General features: G+C 34.0%; 1 protein-coding gene and 1 non-coding gene across 2 annotated transcripts; both read left to right on the top strand.

Moving 5' to 3' along the window:
• Window positions 1-1,756: 1,756 nt before the first annotated feature.
• On the top strand, window positions 1,757-4,621 carry LOC106674366. The gene is made up of 6 exons (XM_014407013.1): window positions 1,757-1,862; window positions 2,981-3,669; window positions 3,728-3,827; window positions 3,889-3,987; window positions 4,040-4,195; window positions 4,259-4,621. The coding sequence occupies exons 1-6, from the start codon at window positions 1,845-1,847 to the stop codon at window positions 4,316-4,318; spliced, it is 1,122 nt and encodes a 373-aa protein (XP_014262499.1). The 5' UTR covers window positions 1,757-1,844; the 3' UTR covers window positions 4,319-4,621.
• Window positions 4,622-17,400: 12,779 nt separating this feature from the next.
• Window positions 17,401-17,473, top strand: Trnan-auu. Its single transcript has one exon. It is a non-coding gene; the product is annotated as a tRNA-Asn (tRNA).
• Window positions 17,474-22,569: the final 5,096 nt, after the last annotated feature.

Below are 22,569 nucleotides of genomic sequence, written 5' to 3'. Positions count from 1 at the left end.
AGAGGATCTCAAAGAATTCCTCCAACTAATTAATTCTCTACACCGTACATGTTCCGTTGTTTGCTATACATTGGTGAATTATCGGAAAAAGTTAGTAAAATTTTTAAACAAGAAGTTTGTAGAATAGCTTATAGAAGTACGGGGTCACTAAAAACATCCTCTCAAAACCTAAAGACAAGGTAGACAACTTGGCAAAAAGCGGGGTTTACCAACTCAATTGTAATGATTGTAATATAAAATATATAGGTCAAAGCGGTAGAGAAATAAAAAACGATAGTAAAAGAACACTTGCATAAATCGAGAAAAATTTCGGAATTTAAGAACCACCTAAAAGAAACAAAACATAGTTTCAATTCAAATTTAAATACAACAGTGTTACATAGTTTCAACAAAGGGAAAGAACTAGATTGGTTTGAGAAATTTGAAATTAAAAAATGCAAAATTGAACATGGTGATAAATGCATTAATAATGTAACAGATTTTTATCTACCTCCCATTCTAAATACGTACATAAATAATATTAAACGTCCAATTAATTTTTTTAATTGTTATTATTTTTATAATAATTTAATAATATTAAGGTATTATTCTAATATTTTTATCTTTTATCTTTAATCACTAATTTATAATTAATTTCTTTCAGTATTTGTACATCAACCACAGGTTAGCGTGGCATAGCATCGGGTAGAAGTGCACGGGGGTAATGCAACCTTATGAAAAATCGGAGTTTGGATTTGCGTCGGGTAGCATCGGGTAGCGTCGCATGGCGTAGCATCGGGTAAGTGTGTTTCTGGCTTAATTGTGTCATTCTTGTGTGTCGTGTTGAGAGTGCCAGTGAGATATTGCTGTTTTATGTCTATATACGTTGGATTTTGAAGGGGTGGGGAAGGAAGTCGGTGTAGAAAGACATTTTTATATGAGGAGTCGGTTTCTTTGAGGTGAAATGTTTTTTGTGATGTGATGATGATATATGTATGTTATCGATATTGAATTTGGTTAATGATAATAGCGTAGCTGCGACTGAGTTTACATGTGTCTGTTCTCTAATTGTTGCTATGTTTATCCCTGTTGATGTAAACCATTTCTAAAAAGTTACGTTTATGTTTGTTTTGTTTTTTGTGTAGTATTTTTGGATTGGTGAAGTCGAAATTGTGTTGGTGTTCAAAATGGTGGGTAGCCAGTGCTGTTGGATTTTGTTTGTTTTTTGCATTCATAGATATGTTGCTTTACTCTCTTATCCAGGTATTGGGATGTAATACCGATGTAAGTTGCCGGACAATTGAAACAATTGATTTTGTAAATTACGTCACATTTATTTGTTACTGGTGTGGGATCTTTAATTTTGGAAAAATGTGTGTGAATTGTTTTATTTATCATTTATGTATTACCTAAAAATTCCTCATGATGCTCGGTCTAAAAAATGTACAAGAACTGGAATAATTTTTTTTACTTGTCAATGGGAAATATATTGTAATTTTTTTATAATATATTGTGTAAAATTAACGCCCACAGAAATGAAAATGTTGTTAGTTGGTAGTATATACTTATAACTTTAAAAATATATTGTTTTTACAGGTATTAACATTGTTATTTACAAAACTGTTGTACCCACAATTTGCGATTGTATTTCGATTAGTCCGCTCTTTAATCATTAAAACTTTAATAACTACGTATAGTCTAGCAGTCACCTCCGAAATGTTTTTAGGTATTCGTGTTTGTCCTCTTTAAGGAGGCATGAAATTGAAATTCCAAATAATTATTTATAACGTCTTTAACGGTAGAATGCTCAATGTCAATACTTGTTCGACTAGAATAGGAGAAATCCATTTTCATTCGCATGAAGAATGGCGGTGGATGTAAAGGTAGAGCATGCTTAAGTAATAGATTGAATAATTAGTTGATGCTACTATTTAGAAAATCTAGGAAGTGATTGTTTTTAAATGTAATGGTTTTTTATGCATACCCGGTAGAATAATATACAATCGAATATTTTAAAATGCGTCTTCATCACTGAAACGTATTACAAATTTTACTTACAAAGCTCTAGTTGACTTTTTCTAAAATATGACTAGGTCTAATAATTTTTGTCAGATTTTATCATTCTTTGCGAGAAAAGTAGTTAAAGCGTACGGTGTAAAAACAAGAAAATAACTAAATATTAATTTTGAAAAAATCAATGTTTCAAACGCTGCTAAAAATGTGCCGACTGGTATTTTGGTAACGACTATAATCATTTCTAATCCCTTCAAGATTCCACTGAGTACCATGTCTAAAAAATTATTGATCATTCTAATTTTTATATGTATTTTTTCCAACGCAAACTCCAGTCTACAGTCACTTGCTGTTTCCAGACTTTTTTCACGGGAAATATCCACTTAGCAGGTGAATTTGCCTTCAATCAACAGCGTCTACTGATTTATCATTTTTGTTGAACCAATTTGATTGATATCACTTCAAATTGATTCGTTTCCTTTCTTGAGCTGTGGAGTTGCTAGAAGTAATACCAACTACTTGGATAGATTCATTTTGACGTTTATATTAATTAACCCCACATTTTTGGCCGTGGTTATAGAAGGCAGAGGTTACGGAGGGGAAGGTGATTTTTGTGATTATTCTTTTTTTTACCAGTGAAACAAGCACCATTATAGTTTGTTTTTTGTATAAGGCATTGTCAACCTTGATTTAAACCAGAGTATATTTGTTATTTTCCCTAAGGATAACACACGACAATATCACAAAAAAGCAAGTAACATCAAAACCGAAAAAAGGGACTATTTATGTTTTCCCTGTACACTTTTGATTTATTAATTCAATTTATTGTTCATTTTAGTTCAAAACATTTTTCTTCAACGGCTGACATTAGTACAAACGTATGTAACAATTAAAATAAATTATGTCTCCCTTAGAGGAACTTTAGACTAACTTATCACTAAAGTAGAATCTGCCGGAAGGTATTTAATTTTGATTTTATTTTTCCCAGAGCGTTCAAACTCCATCACAGCGTATATACGCATTCGCCATCATCGGTGGGATGGGATACAACCCGAGGAAAAAAAACCCACTTGCTGTTTATTGTTATGTGTCAGCGATTACGTTCTATTTGTTTCCGTCTATCATTGGTTCTTTCTGTCACGTATTCAGCGACGACACCAGTGCGATGAGAGTCGAAGCGTTCCAGATTACATGTTCCGTCTTGAATATCCTTTTCAGGCACCTCAACGTCCTCTTGAGAATCCGGTTCGTTATGCGTATGGTTGAAGAGTTGGACGAAATGTGGGCAGAAATGATCGGAGAAAATATTATCCCCGATGAATTTGTAAAGGTGGATGCTCGACTAAAACGTTTCATGGTGTCCAACTTAGTTTTCTATTTGGCTCCTATGACTTTGATCGTAGCCGAATGGCTTAGAATCAACTATGGTCTCTCCGCGGAAGAAATTAGATGGCTGTATCCGATAAGTACTCCATTTCCAAACGAATGGGTTTATTCTGTATTTCTCGCCCAACTGCTTGTCTCCCTAGTGGTTCTTATGAGCGATGCTGGTTCCATTAATATTCTTTATGGTGCTACCTTATACATCGGCCACTTCCTGAACTGTCTGCAGGAGATGGTGAAGACGAGAGAAAATTTCGATGAACGCATTTTCAAATTCCACATAAAAATTTTGAGGTAAGTTGAAATCTATCATCTTAACTTATAAACAGTTATTTCTTATTGTCTTTTAAAGGCAAGTTAGTTACTACAACAATTTTTTTTCGGCGTCTTGCTTTTTCGTCGTTCTAGTAAACGGCTTTGAAGTATCAGTGAGAATTTACCGTGCAATGACAGTAAGTATTATTGTATTGTAAATACCCAGTGGAAAATTTTAATTAAACTGTTTCTGTTTAGAATGAAGGTAACGATTTTTTACAAAACGCTATATTCTCGCTGGTGCTCTTATTCCCGCCTTTCGTGATCAGCTACTGCGGTTCCCACCTCTGGTCCCAGGTAAAATTCGTATTCGACTTTGAGTTTTTAATAAATCATTATTTATTTTCAGAACGAGATACTGTTTCTGCAAACGTACCAAAACGAGTGGTACGTCCAAACAATCAAAAGGAAGAAAGAACTGTGGTTCTTGATGAAAATTGCGTCCCGTCCTGTAACATTTCATTTCCACGACTTGTGCACGTTTGGCATGCCACAATTTACTTCGGTAAACTCAATAAAAAGTACTAATAACACTAAAAAGAATAATAAAATGTATCTATTTTTTTAGTTCTGTCAAGGAATATTATCATACATAGCGCTGCTTAAGTTTTTCCTAAATGAGAGATGAGAAAGGAAAGAGAAATTCATAGAACGCAATTAGCTTGTTTGAAATTAGGGCTTACGATTTCATGATTTGTCACACCTTGTTGTTTTGCGGTATAATATTTATTTCAGTTTTAAAAAAGTTAGCACGTGTGTATGTAATACGTAATTTTCAAATTAAGTTATGTTACGCTAAAATTAAGTTGTAGCATATAGTGCAATTAAGATTTTTTGCTTCAAATTTTTTATTATTCCATAACATACCAGTGAATCAAAAACCCAACACTGTAATATTTTTTAAAAATATTTGTATAGTATTGTAATATACTATAAGAGCTAGAAATAAAATAATAAAACCATGTAGTTTGTTTCATATTTTCTAACAGAAGTGATGTTCTAATTGACTACACTTAACAGAAACCCACAAATGTAAATTGTTTGCCGTATGTACAGGTGCCGAAAATGATAAAATTTGGAATAATTCCAAATCTTGAATTTCATAGCAGTAAGCCCCTCACTTCACGTTATCTTATAAATTTACTTCTTTATTTTATAATTCGGCCTACATTCCATCGTGACTTTATCGGGAGCAACTTCTGTCTTCATCTTCGTCATTTTCATAATTGGTTTCTTATCATATTTACCCTCTTCCTATATGTTCTTTTCATTCACTTCTTTCTCTTGTGGAACTTACATTTTTTCCTTTTCGGCTATGCTATCCTTGACCGCTTCCGCCTCGTCTTTGGCGAGCTCGTAGTCTTCGTTTCGAGCAGGTCCGAACACAATACGGGACTTGCAGCTTATCGGTCGAAACCGAAGGAGCTGAGCACTTTCCTAACTTAAGTTCGGAGTCGGACGAGACTCGGGTTGCCGGTTGGTCTGAAGAGGTAAGACGAGTTTTTGCAGTTCGCATCTTTAAATAATCAACAGTTCTTTCACAAACTTCAAGAAACAAAGATCAGCCGGAACTGTAATAAACAGATTTAATCCATCGAAGGTACAGGAAAAACAAAGATAACGCCTTCACACGTATTCCAACCAACACGTTCCGCTCAAAACAGTTTTGACTTTTGACAAATCACACTAAAGAAGTGCAGTGACGAACCAGGGAGGTTCATGGGTAACATAATTACTAATTCCACTAATTTCGTGGTCCGCTTGACCAATTAATGTATTACAATTAATTAAGGTTTTTAGTTGAGATAAAAAAGTGATCAGGCCGAATCGGGGTGGTCTCAACATCATCACGTGAGGAACAAGAGTACCCGCTTTCGCGGCCAGGTCCGCTCTCCCGTTCCCCTCCAGTCCGACGTGTCCTGGAATCCATGCTAAAACCACCCTTTTCCCGGCGCGCACAATGTCTGCATATTTCAATTGGATTTTGTCGACCAGTGGATACCGTGTATAGGGGTCTCTCAAGGCCCTCACCGCGCTGAGGGAGTCAGTTTCGTCCCCCACACCCCAGCATTGCGTGCCAAATCGCGTATACCTCGGCGGTGTACACACCGCACTCTATAGGGAGTGGATGGGAGGAGCTCTCCTCCCGCGTGTATACCGCGTATGCCACACCCGTGCTGAGCAGCAGGTCGTGGGTTCTTATGCAGCTCGTGATAATTGCTTTTTAAGGTCAATAAAGACTTTAGATTGTATGTATAATTAATGATAAAAAATAACTTTAAACTGAATTGAACTAGAAAAGTTTATTTTTTGTATTAATTCTAGTTTGAATGAAAACTACATCTCAACAAACTTAGAAGTTTTAAAGTTAACCTACACAATTTCCTAGAAGATATTATTGATATATTGATAATTGCTCTATAACAAAATTCATCTCTAAAGAAGCTGAACAGACGAAATAATACAGAATAAAAGCAATGTTTAAATACACAGTCATTGTGCCGAGCCAAACCTTGTAAAATTAAACTTGGAAAATTTAATGTGTTAAGTTGAACAGGCTATTATTTGAAAAACAAGATTGATATTGTCAAACAATAATTTTAAACTTTAAAAATAATTTATAATTTAACCTGAATTCTCAATTAAGGTGTTGAAAAAAAGAGTGAATAAGAGATAGATAGAAAGAGAAAGAGTGAAAGTGTTTGTGTGTGTGTGTGTGTGTGTGTGTGTGTGTTAAAAATACGGCGCTCCCCTGTGTTTATCATGCGCGGCCAATCTGTCTTGCGGTTTTAATCTATGCAAGCGCTTTGACGCTTCACGAAAAAACATGGAATCGTGTAAAATATTTTAATACACGGCAAATTCGTAAACTTCTACGTTACATAATGAGATTGTAAACGTAAACTTTAGTTCTAATTCAAATGGGCTCGACTTCAAATGCAATTTACGGAATGCGCACTTATGGAAACGCTTTCTTGTCAACGCAAAATGATGAAGCGAATATTTGCCTGCATCTCAACTTAAAATGTTCCACGTTGAACATCTGATACAAACAGTCTTTCGTTATTTAAATAATTAATTTCAGAAGGTTTCTTGGCCAAAAGTAGATTTCAATGTTACAATTATTGACTGGAGATTAGTCGAAATAAAATTGTGAGACATGAATAGGTTTTAGGTTTTATTATAGTTTACAATATCAATAAAGTACATGATAAAATGTAATTAATTGTTTTAATAATTTGTCGTGTCAGTTCCATATTAACTTGTAAAAAATTAACGACCGAAGTTCATTATTTAAAATACACAATTTATTATTTACTATTTAAATTAAAATTTTATTATCCAGTGTGCGGACATCACTATTTATAGAGTCAAGCTTTCAAAAATTTATATTGTCTTTATGAAGGCTACTACAATAGCAAAAGAATTGTTTAAATTAATAAAATTTTAATGATACTAGCTTTAATTAAAGAGTGCCCACCAGCGAATATTTAGTAAATTCTTGCAATTGTTATAATTTTTATTTTTTTTGTTTAGTGAATTTTTAAAGAAAAAATTAAAATGTAGTTGAATAATAAAATTTAAAAAAACTGAGTAAAAGATATTAACGAAAAAAAATCTATGAACAATGAAGAAAATCAGTACATTTCTTCTTCTTACGTTGATAACCGCTTTCATTCGACGTTGCATAGTATATTTGTATTTATGAGTATTTTTTTAATGTGCTGCGGAATATTTTCGAACTCCTCCAACAGCGCCATTCTTTATTCCTTCAAATTCTCTGGCATCACTGGGCGTTTTGGGTTTAAGGGCAGTTATCAGCAAACATTAAATTGATACACACATAGAAGTAAAACGGTCGCCGATTAGTAGCATATAAGGAATAACTTTTTCTGATAACACATTTTTAATATATCGCGCAGCTGTTAAGGAACCCTCGATGAAGATTACGTTTGTAAACCTTTCATAGAAATGCCCAAACAAACCGGCTTATGACTTTCCATTTTAAAAATAGATTTACTATTTTCAAAATGGAAGAAGTCAAGCGTATGTCGCCAGAGTGCGTTAACAGTCTCAGAATAACTGTCCGATAGATCTTTCATCGCTACGAAGATCCTGCACGTTTCTCATGAAGGCATGGATCAGGTCTGAATCGTATCCTACCCAGAGAGATAATCCTTTATTATTTCAAATTTAGTCCCAATGGACATTCTACTGCTATTGATATCAAGGAACGACTTCAAAAAGAGAAAAATATTAATTTCAGTTTACGCTCTGTAAGACGAAGAGTTTGTTTAGATGTAGTTTTCATTCAAACTATAATTAATACAAAAAATAAACTTTTCTGGTTCAATTCAGTTGAAAGTTATTTTTTATCATTAATTATACTTACAATCTAAAGTCTTTATTGAGCTTAAAAAGAAATTGTCACAAGCCGAATTAGAACCCGCGACCTTCTGCTCAGTACGGGTGTGGCATGCGCGGTGTACACGCGGGAGGAGAGCTCCTCCCATCCACTCCCTAGAGAGTGCAGTGTGTACACCGCCAAGCTATACGCGATTTGGCGCGCAATGCTTGGGGTGTCGGGCATGGGGGACGAAACTGTTCTCATATGCACTGACTCCCTCAGCGCGGTGAGGGCCTTGAGAGACCCCCTATACACGGTATCCACTGGTCGGCAAAATCCAATTGAAATATGCGGACATTGTGCGCGCCGGGAAAAGGGTGATTTTAGCCTGGATTCCAGGACACGTCGGACTGGAAGTGAACGAGAGAGCGGACTTGGCCGCGAAAGCGGGTACTCTCGTTCCTCAACAGTGATGATGTTGAGACCACCTCGATTCGACCTGACGACGCCAAGAGAGTAGTGAAAAATATGATATTAGACAAGTGGAAGCGTCGTTGGGCCGACGGTCAACCAGTTGAGCCCGGAGGGGATATCTCGAAGGGAAAGCGACTCACGGGTACCTGTTGGTTGGCGCGTGTCGACCTAGGTGCCCAGCATGCCAAGATGACAGACTCACGGTGTCGGACGTGTTGGAGGGGTGTCGCAGCTCTGGCCCCGTATAGGGACCGAAATGGAATACCGCAGGATTATAGGAGATTGCTCGAGCAAGGCAGCGAATTTAAGGAAAACTTTTTAAGTTTTTAAGAGATATTGGGATAATGGGTTGTATATAGTAAGGTATTTATTTCATAGGTTAAAGTTTAGATTTAGTTTATCTTAGAATAGGATTATGCTGGGCGGCGGTGCAGCATATTATTTCAAGGCTCAACCGCTGCTCCGCTAAGCCGGGTCGGGGCGGAATATCGAGTACCCTCCGACCCGGATTCTAGACAGAGGATGTGCATGTGTGATTGGGTTTGTACAAAGGAGTATGTGTGTATTATTGTATGAGTGAGTGTGAGAATGACTAGTTTTACGGAACGTAATGGCGTCGAAATGACCAAAGAAGTCGATGGCACCCGACTAGAGCCCAACCTCGGAGTCGCTCAGGCACAAGATGGGTGACTCCCCCTGATCTATCAGAGAGAGGCCAGAGGCCTCCTAGTAGATCACGAATTCTATTTTGTATTTCTATTTTCTTCTCAGTACGACGGTTCTCTAACCACTTTCACGCTCTTGACTCTTGCTTTTTCATATCAATAAAGACATTAGATTAAAAGAATAATTAATTAAATAATATGGTCCAATATGACTACTACGATAAATATATATGTGATTTAATTTTTTTTATATCTTTTATTATTTTTTTACAAGGATATTTCGTCTACGAGGTTATATTTACCTTCAGAGTTCCGTGTTTTTAAAAAAACGCCCATTTGTAATGTACATCTGTAATGTATGTCGGTTTGGAGGGCCACTGGATTCGGAGGGATCTTAACCTCTCAGTGATGAGTGGCCTTGTCAACGCCTTAACCGTTGAAAACCATTGACCCTTAGATATTTTATGTTTGAAATCCAAGATTCTCAAGTTTCTTAATAATTTTTACGATTTTATTAATTATTTAATGCGTTTTTGTTAACACGTTCTAAACCACCTTTTCAAAATGTATATAGTAAAAATGAGGAAAAATGATTTTAAAAAAATTTATTTTATTGGTTTTACGCAATTATTTAATAATTTTAAGTTTATTATAATATTTACATTTTCAAATGATCAACGTCGATGATGAACCTGTAATTAGGTCGGCAGCGGTCATTCTGGTCTGCGTTTTTCAACATTTCACCTTTACAATGGATCAGATTTCTTTTATTAGACAAATATACACCGGATCTGATGGGGGTAACTCATGTTTAATACTGAATTAACATCATTCCGTTATGTCTATGATTTAATTTTATAATTTCTTCTCGCTGTTATATGTACACATCATTTTATGTTTAAACTGTGCTCACACGGTATCCATGTACTTACTTTCGCTGATACCAATGCTAGAATTTAATTAGCCGTTGTGATAAAAATAATTATCAGCTAATAAGCAATGATTTTCATTTCACATTGTTTATTATTGTATAATAAATATGTATTTGCAAAGATTCGTTTATTTATATCTTACTAGTTACAGCGATGTGTAAAACACCAATATGTACCAATATGGAAAAAAATAACGCTCAATAAAAGGGGATGAGTCGGGTCAATGCCACATCTTTCCATGTACTCAACACACTTTTTACGGAGCATTGTACTCTTTATTAGATTTCAATTTTCTTCCTTTTAGCAACACCTCATGTATTTACCGTATGTTTTTCGGGTCTCTATGACAAAACTGTGTAAATCGTGTTTACAATTATAATTTGCAGGTGTATTTCTGTTGATAAAGTGTTTATTTGTAACTTATTTATATCATTTGTATAAATAGGTATTTTGGTTTTCAATGAAATTTGAAATTACCGGTAATCGAAAGTCGTCACGCAGGTGGCGCGGGTACGGGTGCATTCGACGTGCCTACCGGTTGCCCGCGAAAACAAGCCTGCATTGTGCTTTAGACAATACCACACCGTTATTCGCCCGCTCGCCATAAATTGCCTTTTTAGTTCTCGTTTTTCAAAAGTAGTGTGGTCAAATTTAGTTTTGTTTTTTAGACGCATGGCCCATTTATCTGTTAAAAGAATCCAGGAGTAAGGAGCGAGAATTCACTAGCACCACTAGATACCAAGCAGGCTATAAAAAAATGACAAACGCACTGTCTGGGAACCCTCATCATGCCTTGCACATAGACCATCCTGTACTTATTTTTCATAGAGTAATTTTAATTATTTTATTTCACTTATATTCATTAATCCTCTTCACACTTTACTTTTCTTTTTTCTCTTTTTCTTTCCAATCGCAGAGCAGGTACTAACGGAAGGTGAGCCTCGCTTTTATTTACTTTTTTTTTTAAATTTAAATAAAATTAATTTTTAATTCTATTCTTTTAATTAAGCAGCAGTCATCAACGCTCGGAATTTTATGGGAGATAAAATAGAAATTTGATGCTTATTTTTTCTTGTTTGACACGGTCAACAATAAAATTTTCGATTTGGAAAAATGTAAAATTAAATTTAACTGAATTTTTAAATTGGCTCCATTTAAATGCATAAACATTGATCTGTAGATTATGTTTAATTGTTTAAAAAAAATTCGTAAACACATTAAGATGACATTTGCATTAATTGCAGCTGTTTGGAAGCCAATAAGTAATCTACATGTCTTATTTTATTAGGAAATTATTAAGAACTACATGAGTCATAGTGATGTCATTAAATTTGAATAGTAATAGAATAATTTTCAAATTAATTATCACTTATAATATGACATAAGGCCTAGTGATTTCATTCCCAATTTTATCTGTTCGTATAAAATAGACAATTATGATTAAACAAATACTTAAATTTAAAAATAAATTCCTAAATCGAATTATATCTAGATTGAGTTAACACTTTATTATTTTTCAATCATAAATTTTGCTTGCATAACTACAACACTGCAATCAATTTTTTCTTTTTTTGAAAAATTTTCCTGACGCTTATTACGATCAAAATAGGGAAGGTCTAAATTTTCTTACCTCTTTTCCGGGGTACTTATCAAAAAGTTGCATCCCCTTCCCACCCTAATAAAACACGGATCCAGCCTCCCCTTGGAATTAACGAGGCTGGCCTTCCCTTTTCCACCATAACGTCTTTTCTCCCTTGCTAATGAATTTTTCTGAAACGTGCGCGTCTTTCCACATAATCGCATTCCTTATCACAATGCCCAACTCCTCTCCTTAATACAGGCGCGATAACCATCTACAAGGGTAAAGTTATGAAGCTATTTTTTTACATATTTTCCGTCGAGCTAAACGTTGCCCCCGTTTTACCCTTCTGACACCATTTACCAACCAGCTCCCCTTGTAAAGAGTGGCGCTTTTTCTTTATTCTCCCTCGGGGGGCTTTTGATCAAAAAATTGCTCTCTGGAAGAATCGAGATCGCGAAAGCATAACAGCCAAATAAGTAAATGGCTTGCGACTCGTGCCAGATGTGGAAAAAACCGTTTATATCTCATTTTGCTAGAAAAAATTTATTGGAAACAATTTTTATTTCCTCATACAGTTTGGAACACAGAAAGGCAAGTTATACATTACAATGTATTCAGTTAAGTTCAATGTCAAACAAAAATAAACGCATTGGGAATTTTCTTCGAGGAGGAGCGAGTTAGAACCTGCAGTTTGATTGTGTAAGATCATTTTGGTCTGTCTACCCTTGCTTCTTTGGACTCTGAATTAATAATAATCCATTACTGTTATTGCGATATTTAAGTTATTATATTATTTCATAAATCCCAATCCCATCATAGTAAATTTTAAAGACGTAAATTGTTGCACTAATATGTCACTATTTAGGCCACGGTCGTGACAGCACCGGTTTTTAAAAAAAACTTGTTTGTTGATACTAAGTTAAAAAATATTAGATATAGGTCAAAACAGTTTTGCCAAGAGGCATAAAGAACCGGAAAATAAATTTTTAAAGTAATTACATAATTTTAAAAAATACGGTTATCTACCAATTTTCGACTTTTTTTAAACTTAGGGTATAAAAATTTAGAAAATTTGCAGGGACAATTTTGTTTCTCTGGTGTCCTGTGTTACACTATTAGAAAAATTCCTACAAGTAACGGCTTAAAACGGGTCTCCGTAAATAAATTACACCCGGAGATATAAAAATAAAACTGAGAAGTACGGTTGAGTTCATCCTTATTTTTCGTAATTATAACGATATTTATTCTAAATTGAATTGACATACGCAAAAAAAGAAATAATAAGCTTGTTGTAATAAAGCTGAATTTGTGGAGAATTAAAAGAAGTTATGAAGTTTTATGTTGAATACCGAACATCGATAAATAAAGACTGTCCCCACTGAATCCGAGCTAATCCAGCCCAAAACCGTTTATGTTTTTGTTCTTATAAATATTCATACTTAAAGACTTTAAATGTATTTAAGGATGCTTAAAACGAATACATTTATGTGTTTTTTAAACAAAACTGTTTTAGGCCTAATTTACGCAAACTGTTGTTGATTTTTGTAACTTTTGATATACATCCGACGGATATAACATAAGCGGATCGACTGATATAAAATTACCTTGAAATACGTGCAGAAAAAGAAAGAAAGACATGTTTAAAAAAAATTTTATTTAAATTACTTAATTTTTTTCATTCAATGAGAAGAAGGCTCGGGCAGGTGTCTTAGGCCTGGTATCACCGCAAAAGTTTCATTAAAAAGGCGATCTCACGTGCGTAGCCTCCCCTCAATTACTTCACTGAAATTTTAAAAAACGCAACAAATAATTTAACAAAACTATTACCTAAAGTGCCATGAGATTTACTGTGCACTGTACAAAAAAAATATTTGGAAAATAGTTATCATTTTGGTATTTGTTCGAAACAAAGAAAGATAACCCGGCGGTTTATGTTCAAGGGAAACAAAAACAAAATTGGTATGTTTTGCTACAATAAAATATATCCGCCATCTGCGATTTTTTATAATAGACCCTACTTTAAATCCCTTCATTGCAGATAGCGTGAATAAGCACACAAAAACGATGGGAAACGATAAATCTACAAAAACACTTAATGTAAAAGCCATCATTTCAAATCAAACAAAAATAATTTATCACTTTTTGAAACTAATAAAAAAGTGAGGTTATAACACCAGGTAAGTAGGTAATAACACATTTAAGTGCAGGACTAGATTTATTCTCATTTTATTTATACACCGAAATAAATGCCAGCAGTAAAATGCGTAATAGGCAGACTAAAAGCAATATACAATAATGAACTAAAAAGTCTCAAAAACTATAGTGCCGTCACTATGGTTTTTGAGACTTCTTCATTGTTGTATATTGTGAAAGTTCAATATTGTATATTGCTACAACACAACTTACATTTCAAAAAACAAATCCAAACCACAAAAACCTACAATAAATTGGACACATTCACACACACGAGGAAAAACGAACAAACAAACAACTCGAACTTAAGGAATAAATGATTTTAAAACCTACTGAAAATCATAAACACAAGTAAGTATGGGTAGGATACTAAAAACAATAAGAAAAATAAGTGTATTTAGGAAGACAAAAACAGTTATAAACTCAACCAAGTTGACACAAATTGCATTCATGCTATTTCATTCTAACACAGAAAAATACATCGGATAAACTGTAAAAATAAAATACAGATACAAAGAATATGCAAGATCATTGAGTGACAATTACGAAAGAGCGAATTATATGAGACACCTCACCGAAAACAAACAAGAACCCTTCACAATACACACAATCAAGAAACTACTAAATGAAGTAAAACAGATGAAAAATTAACATTATATAACATGATAATATGCAAATACAACACATTTAACACGAAAAAAACTCATAAACACATAAATTAACAACAATTCAATAAATCTTTATACCATTCAACGATATCCTTACATAACATTTTCAAAGGAAAAGGACCGACGATCACCATAAAAAACCTTGAACTATAAGGCTTGGCTTTACATGAATCAAACAGATTATCACTGCAGATGGTGACATGTGTCTGATAGATCCAGCCAGCAAATATAGGCAGTCCAAAAGTTATTGGTAACGACAAAATTACAAATTAAATTTAGTAGTCATAAATTAAGTAAATGAGTAAATAATCTGTCATTAATTAATACAATTGTTCTAATTAAATTTCGTACTGAGATACCGACTTTGCCGAGTCAGAGAGATTTTCATTTTATTTACGTATTAGAGCGGGTGTTTCTCAGGGAAACATACTTGGCCTATTTCTATTACTGGTATACACTGCAGATTTTCTTAACATGTTAATATTTCAAACCATACATTCGCTGATTTTTACATGTAATTCAGACGCTTGCGTACACACTCGAACTCACAACAACACCTGAATGAATTAATAGTATGGTTCAGTTAGTGGAAAATAAACAATAACAAATAAACAAAGACACAAACATGAACAGTAAATCACAACAATAAAAAATCAACCTAACAAAAATCTCACAGGTAAATTTCATCCTCCGTAAAAGTATGTCCCTCAGTGAGTATGAACCCCATTGCCTACCACTAACCTAGTACGTTATCTTGGGCTCTCTATAAATAAACGACTCCCAACACAATACTGAAACGACAAGAACAAACCGGTGTTACAAATTATTAAAAAGACTACTTGACTCACGATCAAAATCAGACATTGAAAACGAACTTTTAATTTATAAGACAATGATAAGATCTCTCTGAGCGAACAGTTGTGAAGTGTGAAGCTCACCCAAGGATTCCAATTCCCAACATCTCCAGTCAATTCAAAATAAAATTATCCGTCAAATTATAAATGCTCCCTTTTATGTTTCAATCGTAGTATTCATAACGACTTACACACCTCAACAAAACCCTTTAAAAAATTTCATCAATCACTAGCATTCACGATTATCTACTAGTAACAGTTAGCACTTCCAACATTACCACCACATTTTCCAATTCGATTGAAGCCAAAGTGGCCCTGAGACCTTCTCAGTGAAAGAAGAATGACAAGGTTTCAGTGCGAAGGAGTGCTGTAGCCTTCTCTTATGAGACACTCAAAGAAGAAATTCACCATATATCGAAAATATTTACTTAATACAATAGTTGTAGTATTAAATAACAAATCAATGTAATAAAAATTTCAATAATTTAACTCTTTCAACCTAAGAAATAATAATTATCAATTTCGGGAAAGTTTGAAAAGCAATTCGCCTCGTTATTTTTCTCAAGTTTCTACAACCTTCCCAGGATTTTTTTTGCTTTATACAAAGTAATATTTGAGATTTCATATGGGAGGTACCGTGCTATAAACGCCAAACCGTGGGAGATCCACCTCGTTCCCTAGGCACAAAGGAAATCAAACACGAGTTATTAGCGCTTTCTCTGAAATGAAATAATTAAACTTTAATTCAATATTTGGAGGTCGTGGGATATGGCAAGGAGTGCGTGGTGGTTAAGCAATTAAGAGATTATTACGTAATAAAGCAACCTAGTGCATCCCCTTTATGTATGTTTCATCATAATTACAACTGAATTTTCATCACACTATTCCTATATTGTATCATTATTTTCTGCGTATTGATTTAAATAAAATAGAGTGATAGGTCATCAGAACGAAAACCGGTTTCTAATATGTAAACCATAGCACCCTCTCACTTACATATTTCTATTTCTATTTCTACATAGTTCAACAATACTTTCTCTGCAACAAGCTCAGTGTAACAAAATTTTTTGTGCGTGATTTGTGTACGCATGAGGTAATGTGATAGACAGGAATTTTCTTACAACTGACAAAAAGTAGCGACAAGTTTTCATCTAAAACAATATACAATTTTCCTTTCGATGGAGTATTACCTGTATGAAGCTCGGAATTATCCCTTGTTCTTAAAGTGCAATATCTTGAAAATCGACTATCGTATTAAGAGTTCCAGGGATTGGAATTCAACCATTAACACAAAACTTTAGGCGAATTTGGGAATGGTCAGTTAAAGAAATATTGAAACAGTAGAATGCAATTTCCGCTAGCATTAAAAAGAACAGTTATTTACTCTTGATATCTATTTCTGAATATCATTTGGTTAATATAATGAGTGCCAAAAGACCTTAACAAAAGATGTTACAAAAGAAAAAAGTCAAATTAAACTATTAAGTGACTTTCAATGCTTAGGCCTGTGGTGGCAAATGAATGGTAATGAAAAATTGTATAAATTTAAGTCAATGGGCACCAACGAAATTCTTAACGATAGTAGAAATTCTTTTCAATTAATTAATCTTTAAATAAGGTATTCGTCGAGATAAAAACGTCAGGTCATGAGCGGGATTCGAACCCACGACCTTCGGCTATACTCGCCGCTGCTCTACCAATTGAGCTATCGTGACTTCGATCCACTCGGACACCAACTTCCCATCTCAGCCCCACCTTTTGAATTTTCCCTCCTTTTAAATAAGGTATTGGTCGAGATAAATAATTAATTGAAAAGAATTGATTTGGTCAATCGGACCATGAATCGATTTAATAAACAAAATAAAGAATACTTCACTAAAGCTCTCCGCGGCCATTTCATTTGTCGCCGAGAACTAAATAGAAATTTGAAAAATGGCAAAAAGGAGGGTGAATTCAAAAGGTAGTGTTGAGATGCGAAGTTGGTATCGAGTGGAGTCACGATAGCTCAAGTGGTAGAGCAGCGGCGTATTAAGCCGAAGGTCGTGGGTTCGAATCCCGCTCGTGACACTGACTTTTTTATTTCGACCAATATCTTACTTAAAGATTAATTAAATGAAAATAATTTATGTGGTCAATTGAATCACGAAACATAATCGATTTGATAGTATAAATGTTCTTATAACATACTGTTCACTGAATACCGCCATCGGAAAAAACACACAAATTATCTACCTAATGAAGAATCTTCTGTAAATTATGTTTCAACTGTGACGGCACGAGTCGTTGTACCGAATCGAAACTTCATTAAACGACCAATTAGTTCGAAACAAAGGACCTTATTAAAAGGTCTGATTTCGGAAGCACAGAAACGTAAAGGGACGATTCTGTATTGCGGTTTTACAGCAATCCGCCTAACCTTTTATAAAATAAATAAATTACTATTGTCTTAATCCTTACATGGACGATTTAACAAACTTCTTCATTTATTTGTTTAAGATATCATTTCAAATGGTACAGATAAGTACTATTTCTGTTATTTGGTGTTTATAGATATTGTCTAAGAAATATATTTGTTTCAAAAAAGCCTGATGATGTAATTAGTTTTCTTTATTAGAGAACTTTTAAAAACAGTATAAATATGTGAAATATACATGATAAATAAAAACAGGTCGTCTTAAATAAATAATTGTTTTGATTTTTCACTTTCAATATTTTTTCGATTACTTTTATTCTATTTCGATTACTATTTATTTCATTACTTTCTTATCTCTTAAACTTTATTGTAAAAAATATTATATTTTAGTAACAATAATAGAATAACCTAAACTTGTAAATTGACTTCGAGGTACTGTCAAAACAATCAATTTATCAGATTATCTTGGCCAACGAATTTTGATGTTTTTCTATCCCAAAGCAATGACTCTCGGCTGTACCCTACAAGCTTGTGGATTACGCGATAAAATGAATGAGCTTAACCAAATGGATATTGATGTATTTGGCATAAGTACTGATAATTGACCGTCCATGATACGTAGGCTCTGTTGTTAGATATAATAAAAATGTAATAAATGTACAGGGTAGCCAGAGTTTTATTCTCAACCGTCTTTATTTTTTAATAATAACAAATTTGGTAAATGGAAAAGGTACGCATTTAATTATTTTTCCTCTAATTTATTATAAACAAGATGACCCACTATTAACTCTTAAAATGACAGAATTCTGATTTAAAAAAAAAATCTTTTGCTTAAGCCATATCTACGGAATTGGGGATTATTTTCATTTTGAGATGGTAATAATTAATAGTACCTCGTAATCATTACTTTGGCTCATTGTTTTACAAAAAAGTGGATATTATCATATTTTTGAGACACCATGTATATATCACACATACCATTTTAAGTCTCGTTTATAAGAATTAACTAAACAATTAAACTACAAAAAGCTATATACATAACACGTTTTATGGTTAGATCTTCGTTATGAAAAGAGACCAGAGTGTGTTGAGAGTGAATATATTTATTACCGTGAATGTGTAGTGGGAGGGTCGATGGCGAAATATTGAGTACCCCATCGACGTCAATTAGGTTAGTTATATAATAGGTGTAAAAATGATGGAGTTGTATCGAGTACTCTACCATCCTAACTGAGTGAAGGAATATAAATAAATAAGAATATATTGAACCGTGAGTGATAGTGTATGTTTTTGATTAACGGAACTGATTGCGTTCGGGGCTGAAATAAGTTAACGTAGCTATCGACTGACCCCGGACTGCCGACACCTCGGGTGGGCGATAGGCTTGATTGGCCGACAATTCATTGTAAAGTATAAAAGCTTTCATTGCTGGTGAACTTCGAGAAGTGATAGGCTCAACTCTCACGTTTTGCATATACAGATGTATGTACAGATTTGAGCTTTTATAATTTATAATTTTATAAAACATCTTTTCAATTTTATTACTTGAATTTGACACTCTTAATAGTTGTGGGAAGTTGGCCTCAAAGCTTATGCCCCTTTGAGACGACCTGCAGCAACAGCCCGCCATCAGCAACTCAGGAGAATATGGTGAAGCGAGCGCCTAGAAGAGAACACCAATTGGAATGCGTAGCTTGGTACGCTATGTACAGTGATTTCAAGCGCCGAAGTGTCTACCGAGAACAGGGGATTTGTACAATTCCCCCAGTTCGTGCTCCCCTCAGTGTAGGTTGGAGGAGGCTGTGTAATGGTTTGGGCTGGGCATTTACACTGGAAGACGAACGGCACTCTCTGCTGAAGGCAACATCACCGCAGTCCGTTATGCCCAAAATATTATCTAGGAATACATTTCTCAAACCATGGATCCCATTGGAAGGGATTTTCAATTTTTGGATGACTATGCCAGACCTCATAGAGGCAGAGTTGGCCATCAGTTTTTAGAAAATCTGGAAATTTCCCGTCTGCCACATCCCCCATAGTCTACAGGCCTCAATCCCACTGAACACATGTGGGATGCGTTGGAAAAAAGGCTTTTCGATCACCATCCGCAGCCAGTTGACCTACAACCACTGAGTGCAGCGTTGCAACAACTGTGAAGTGAAATTTCTTATGAAATTAGTGATAACCTCATGACCCCATGCCTTACAGGTGGACAGAGGTTTTAGCTAGCAGAGGACAATACACTCAGTATTAATTGTTTAAAAAATTCTTTTGTCCATTATTTATTACTGTAATAAATTAAAATTGTAGAACTAAAGACATTATTTCGTTATTTTTCAATCCCTTAATTAAATTTTCCTTCAGTAATAAACATAATAATTTGTAATAAATTTTAATGCAATTTATAATTAATATGTATATCTTAATTTTAGTTCTTTTTTTATTGTTGTAATTTAATAATATAATTCTTGTTTCTTTCTGCAAAGACCTTCGACAGACAGACTCTGTCCATGTGTATATATTTTCTGCTAGTGTTTAAGTATTATTGTAAAATCTCTCTCTCTCTCTAATAAAAATAAAATAAAAATGCTAGGGACAGCAAATACTTCAAAACTGGCAATATCCCTATTAATTTTTTAGCAGTTTATGTATAGATTGCTCCATCTCAAAGACAAAAATTTTCAGAAAAACTGTTCTCATTAAACCGATACTCAATAGTCAGCGGAATGAATTGAATGACATCATCATGAGTCTAATAGATTGCGGTAATTTCTGTAACCTGATGCGTAAAATAAATTCATGGAGCAATTCCGCGTGAAAATAATATCCACCTTAACACACACCATCTAACCAAATTACCTTAACGATTATCCGCTTAATTTACACTCGCGCTAACGGCCACCATTGACCCATTTTCAAAATTAACCTTATTGATATTCAAGCAAATAATACTGGATTAAAGTGGGAAATTAATTGTTCTCTTTATAATTCAACGGATAAAAACATTGGTAACTTGTGTTGAAAATTTACTTTTCAAATAGTTCTAAGTTCGGGCAATCTGGTGTAGCCAAAGTTTCTCAATCAAGACAGCATTTGTGAGATTCGAAGGAGTTTATATAAAGTTAATAATCTAATCTTACAGATTTAGAAGGTGATTTTGTAAAACTTTGTTTTCGGATAATAGAAAAAAATTGTGCACAGTTTTATATACTGAAACAAAATATTATAATTTATAAACAAATAGATATTTTTCTTTTACGCCATGTGTGTTGAACCGTTACACGTTTAAATGCATTTGAGCTGAAGAATACACTGTGAAGTGCCAAAATGTACACATCATATCAAAAACGGTTGAGATTAGTTTCAAATAATAAAATACAAACTTTCCATACTACGATTGATTGGCGAAGACTCAACATAAAAAATGTACATTATTAGGACATTACAAAATCGTTCTATACATGACAGAATGTATAAATGGGTTGACTTGTTTTTTTAATTTAATCTTCTTCATTTGCCATCTTCTTAGGCCTGTTGCCAAAAAATTGGTAAAATTTCAAATGATTAAAAATTAACGTTATTTTAAACAAAATACGTAGATCCTACTATTGAACACGGGCTAACTTATCATCAAGTGAAAAATTACCTTGTTTCCTATTTATATCCAACGGTGTTAAATCTTTTTTCGTTTTGTTAAACAATAATAGCAAACAATTGCAAAAAATAACGATTCACTATTTTAAAAACACCCTATTGACCAATTCGAAGAATGAAAAGAAAAATTAGAAAATTATTAGGTATAATGGACCACATAAATTTTTGAGGGACTGGTACTGAAAAGTACAAATTTTTACTCTCTGTTCTAACACCTAAATGTCTTTGAAAAATTGCTGAAATGTGGTAAAATTTTACCGTTTGGTGCTTAAACTGACAGCACAGTCTTTTAAATATAATGCTTAATTAAAATCAATTCAGTATAAATAGAGTTCAATATATAATGTATAAATATATAATAATAGGAAAAAAGAAACTTTTCGTAAAAAAAGCTCTAACGTAGGAGGTAGTTCGATTCCAAATTATGAAAAACAACGGGACGTTTAAAGCTCAACACACTTGCTAAAAAAGAAATTCTCACACAGGAGCAAGTGTTTCGAGACGATGAACAACACCTTGGGGAAAATAATGCCCCTGAGGGGAAAATACTGGTGTACTATAAAGTACAGTAAAGGTGTATTACAGAGCTTAAAGGGTGCAGTATAAACAAAACTAGACGTTTATAATATAAAATAAACAAACAGGGGCAAACGCGTTGGTGGTTAAATGAAGAATCTCGTCTTTCCTATCTAGATAGAAAGACATTTTTATACTGTCATGTGTGTAAATATCATGAACCATTTTCATCCAATAAGATATTGTTGTCGTTACACTTGTGGTGTTTGCAATTTTCTCTTAATCAAAAGTAATAGAGGAAAAATGTTTCCCGTAATGAAAACAAATAAACGTGTGACTTTAAATTTCCCAAAGGAGCTTTTGTCTTTTTTGGTTCATAGTCGAGGTCCACTTATCAACTTTTTATGATATTTGCATATTTAACGGCGCCCAGGGCATCTTTCTCGGCCTGTAATTGCGCCCTCTTTTGAGAAATGTCGCACGATTTGTCACCACAAGCCGACTCCCAGGGCGTGGAGTACGGTTCTCACCAGGGAATTCCACCTGGAACTGACTCTTTTGTCTTTCCTGTCAGAATTCT

The sequence above is a fragment of the Cimex lectularius genome, unplaced genomic scaffold, assembly GCF_000648675.2.
Source record: "Cimex lectularius strain Harlan isolate CLEC.00 unplaced genomic scaffold, Clec_2.1 scaffold65, whole genome shotgun sequence".
NCBI lineage: Eukaryota > Metazoa > Arthropoda > Insecta > Hemiptera > Cimicidae > Cimex > Cimex lectularius.
Note: the sequence above shows the minus strand (reverse complement) of the source record. Positions and strands in the feature narration are given on the sequence as shown.

Excerpts from the sequence above, each read along its gene's own strand:
- LOC106674366 (XM_014407013.1), top strand. Across the intron at positions 3,828-3,888 it reads GAATTTACCGTGCAATGACA|AATGAAGGTAACGATTTTTT; the intron begins GTAAGTATTATT and ends GTTTCTGTTTAG. Across the intron at positions 4,196-4,258 it reads GCATGCCACAATTTACTTCG|TTCTGTCAAGGAATATTATC; the intron begins GTAAACTCAATA and ends CTATTTTTTTAG.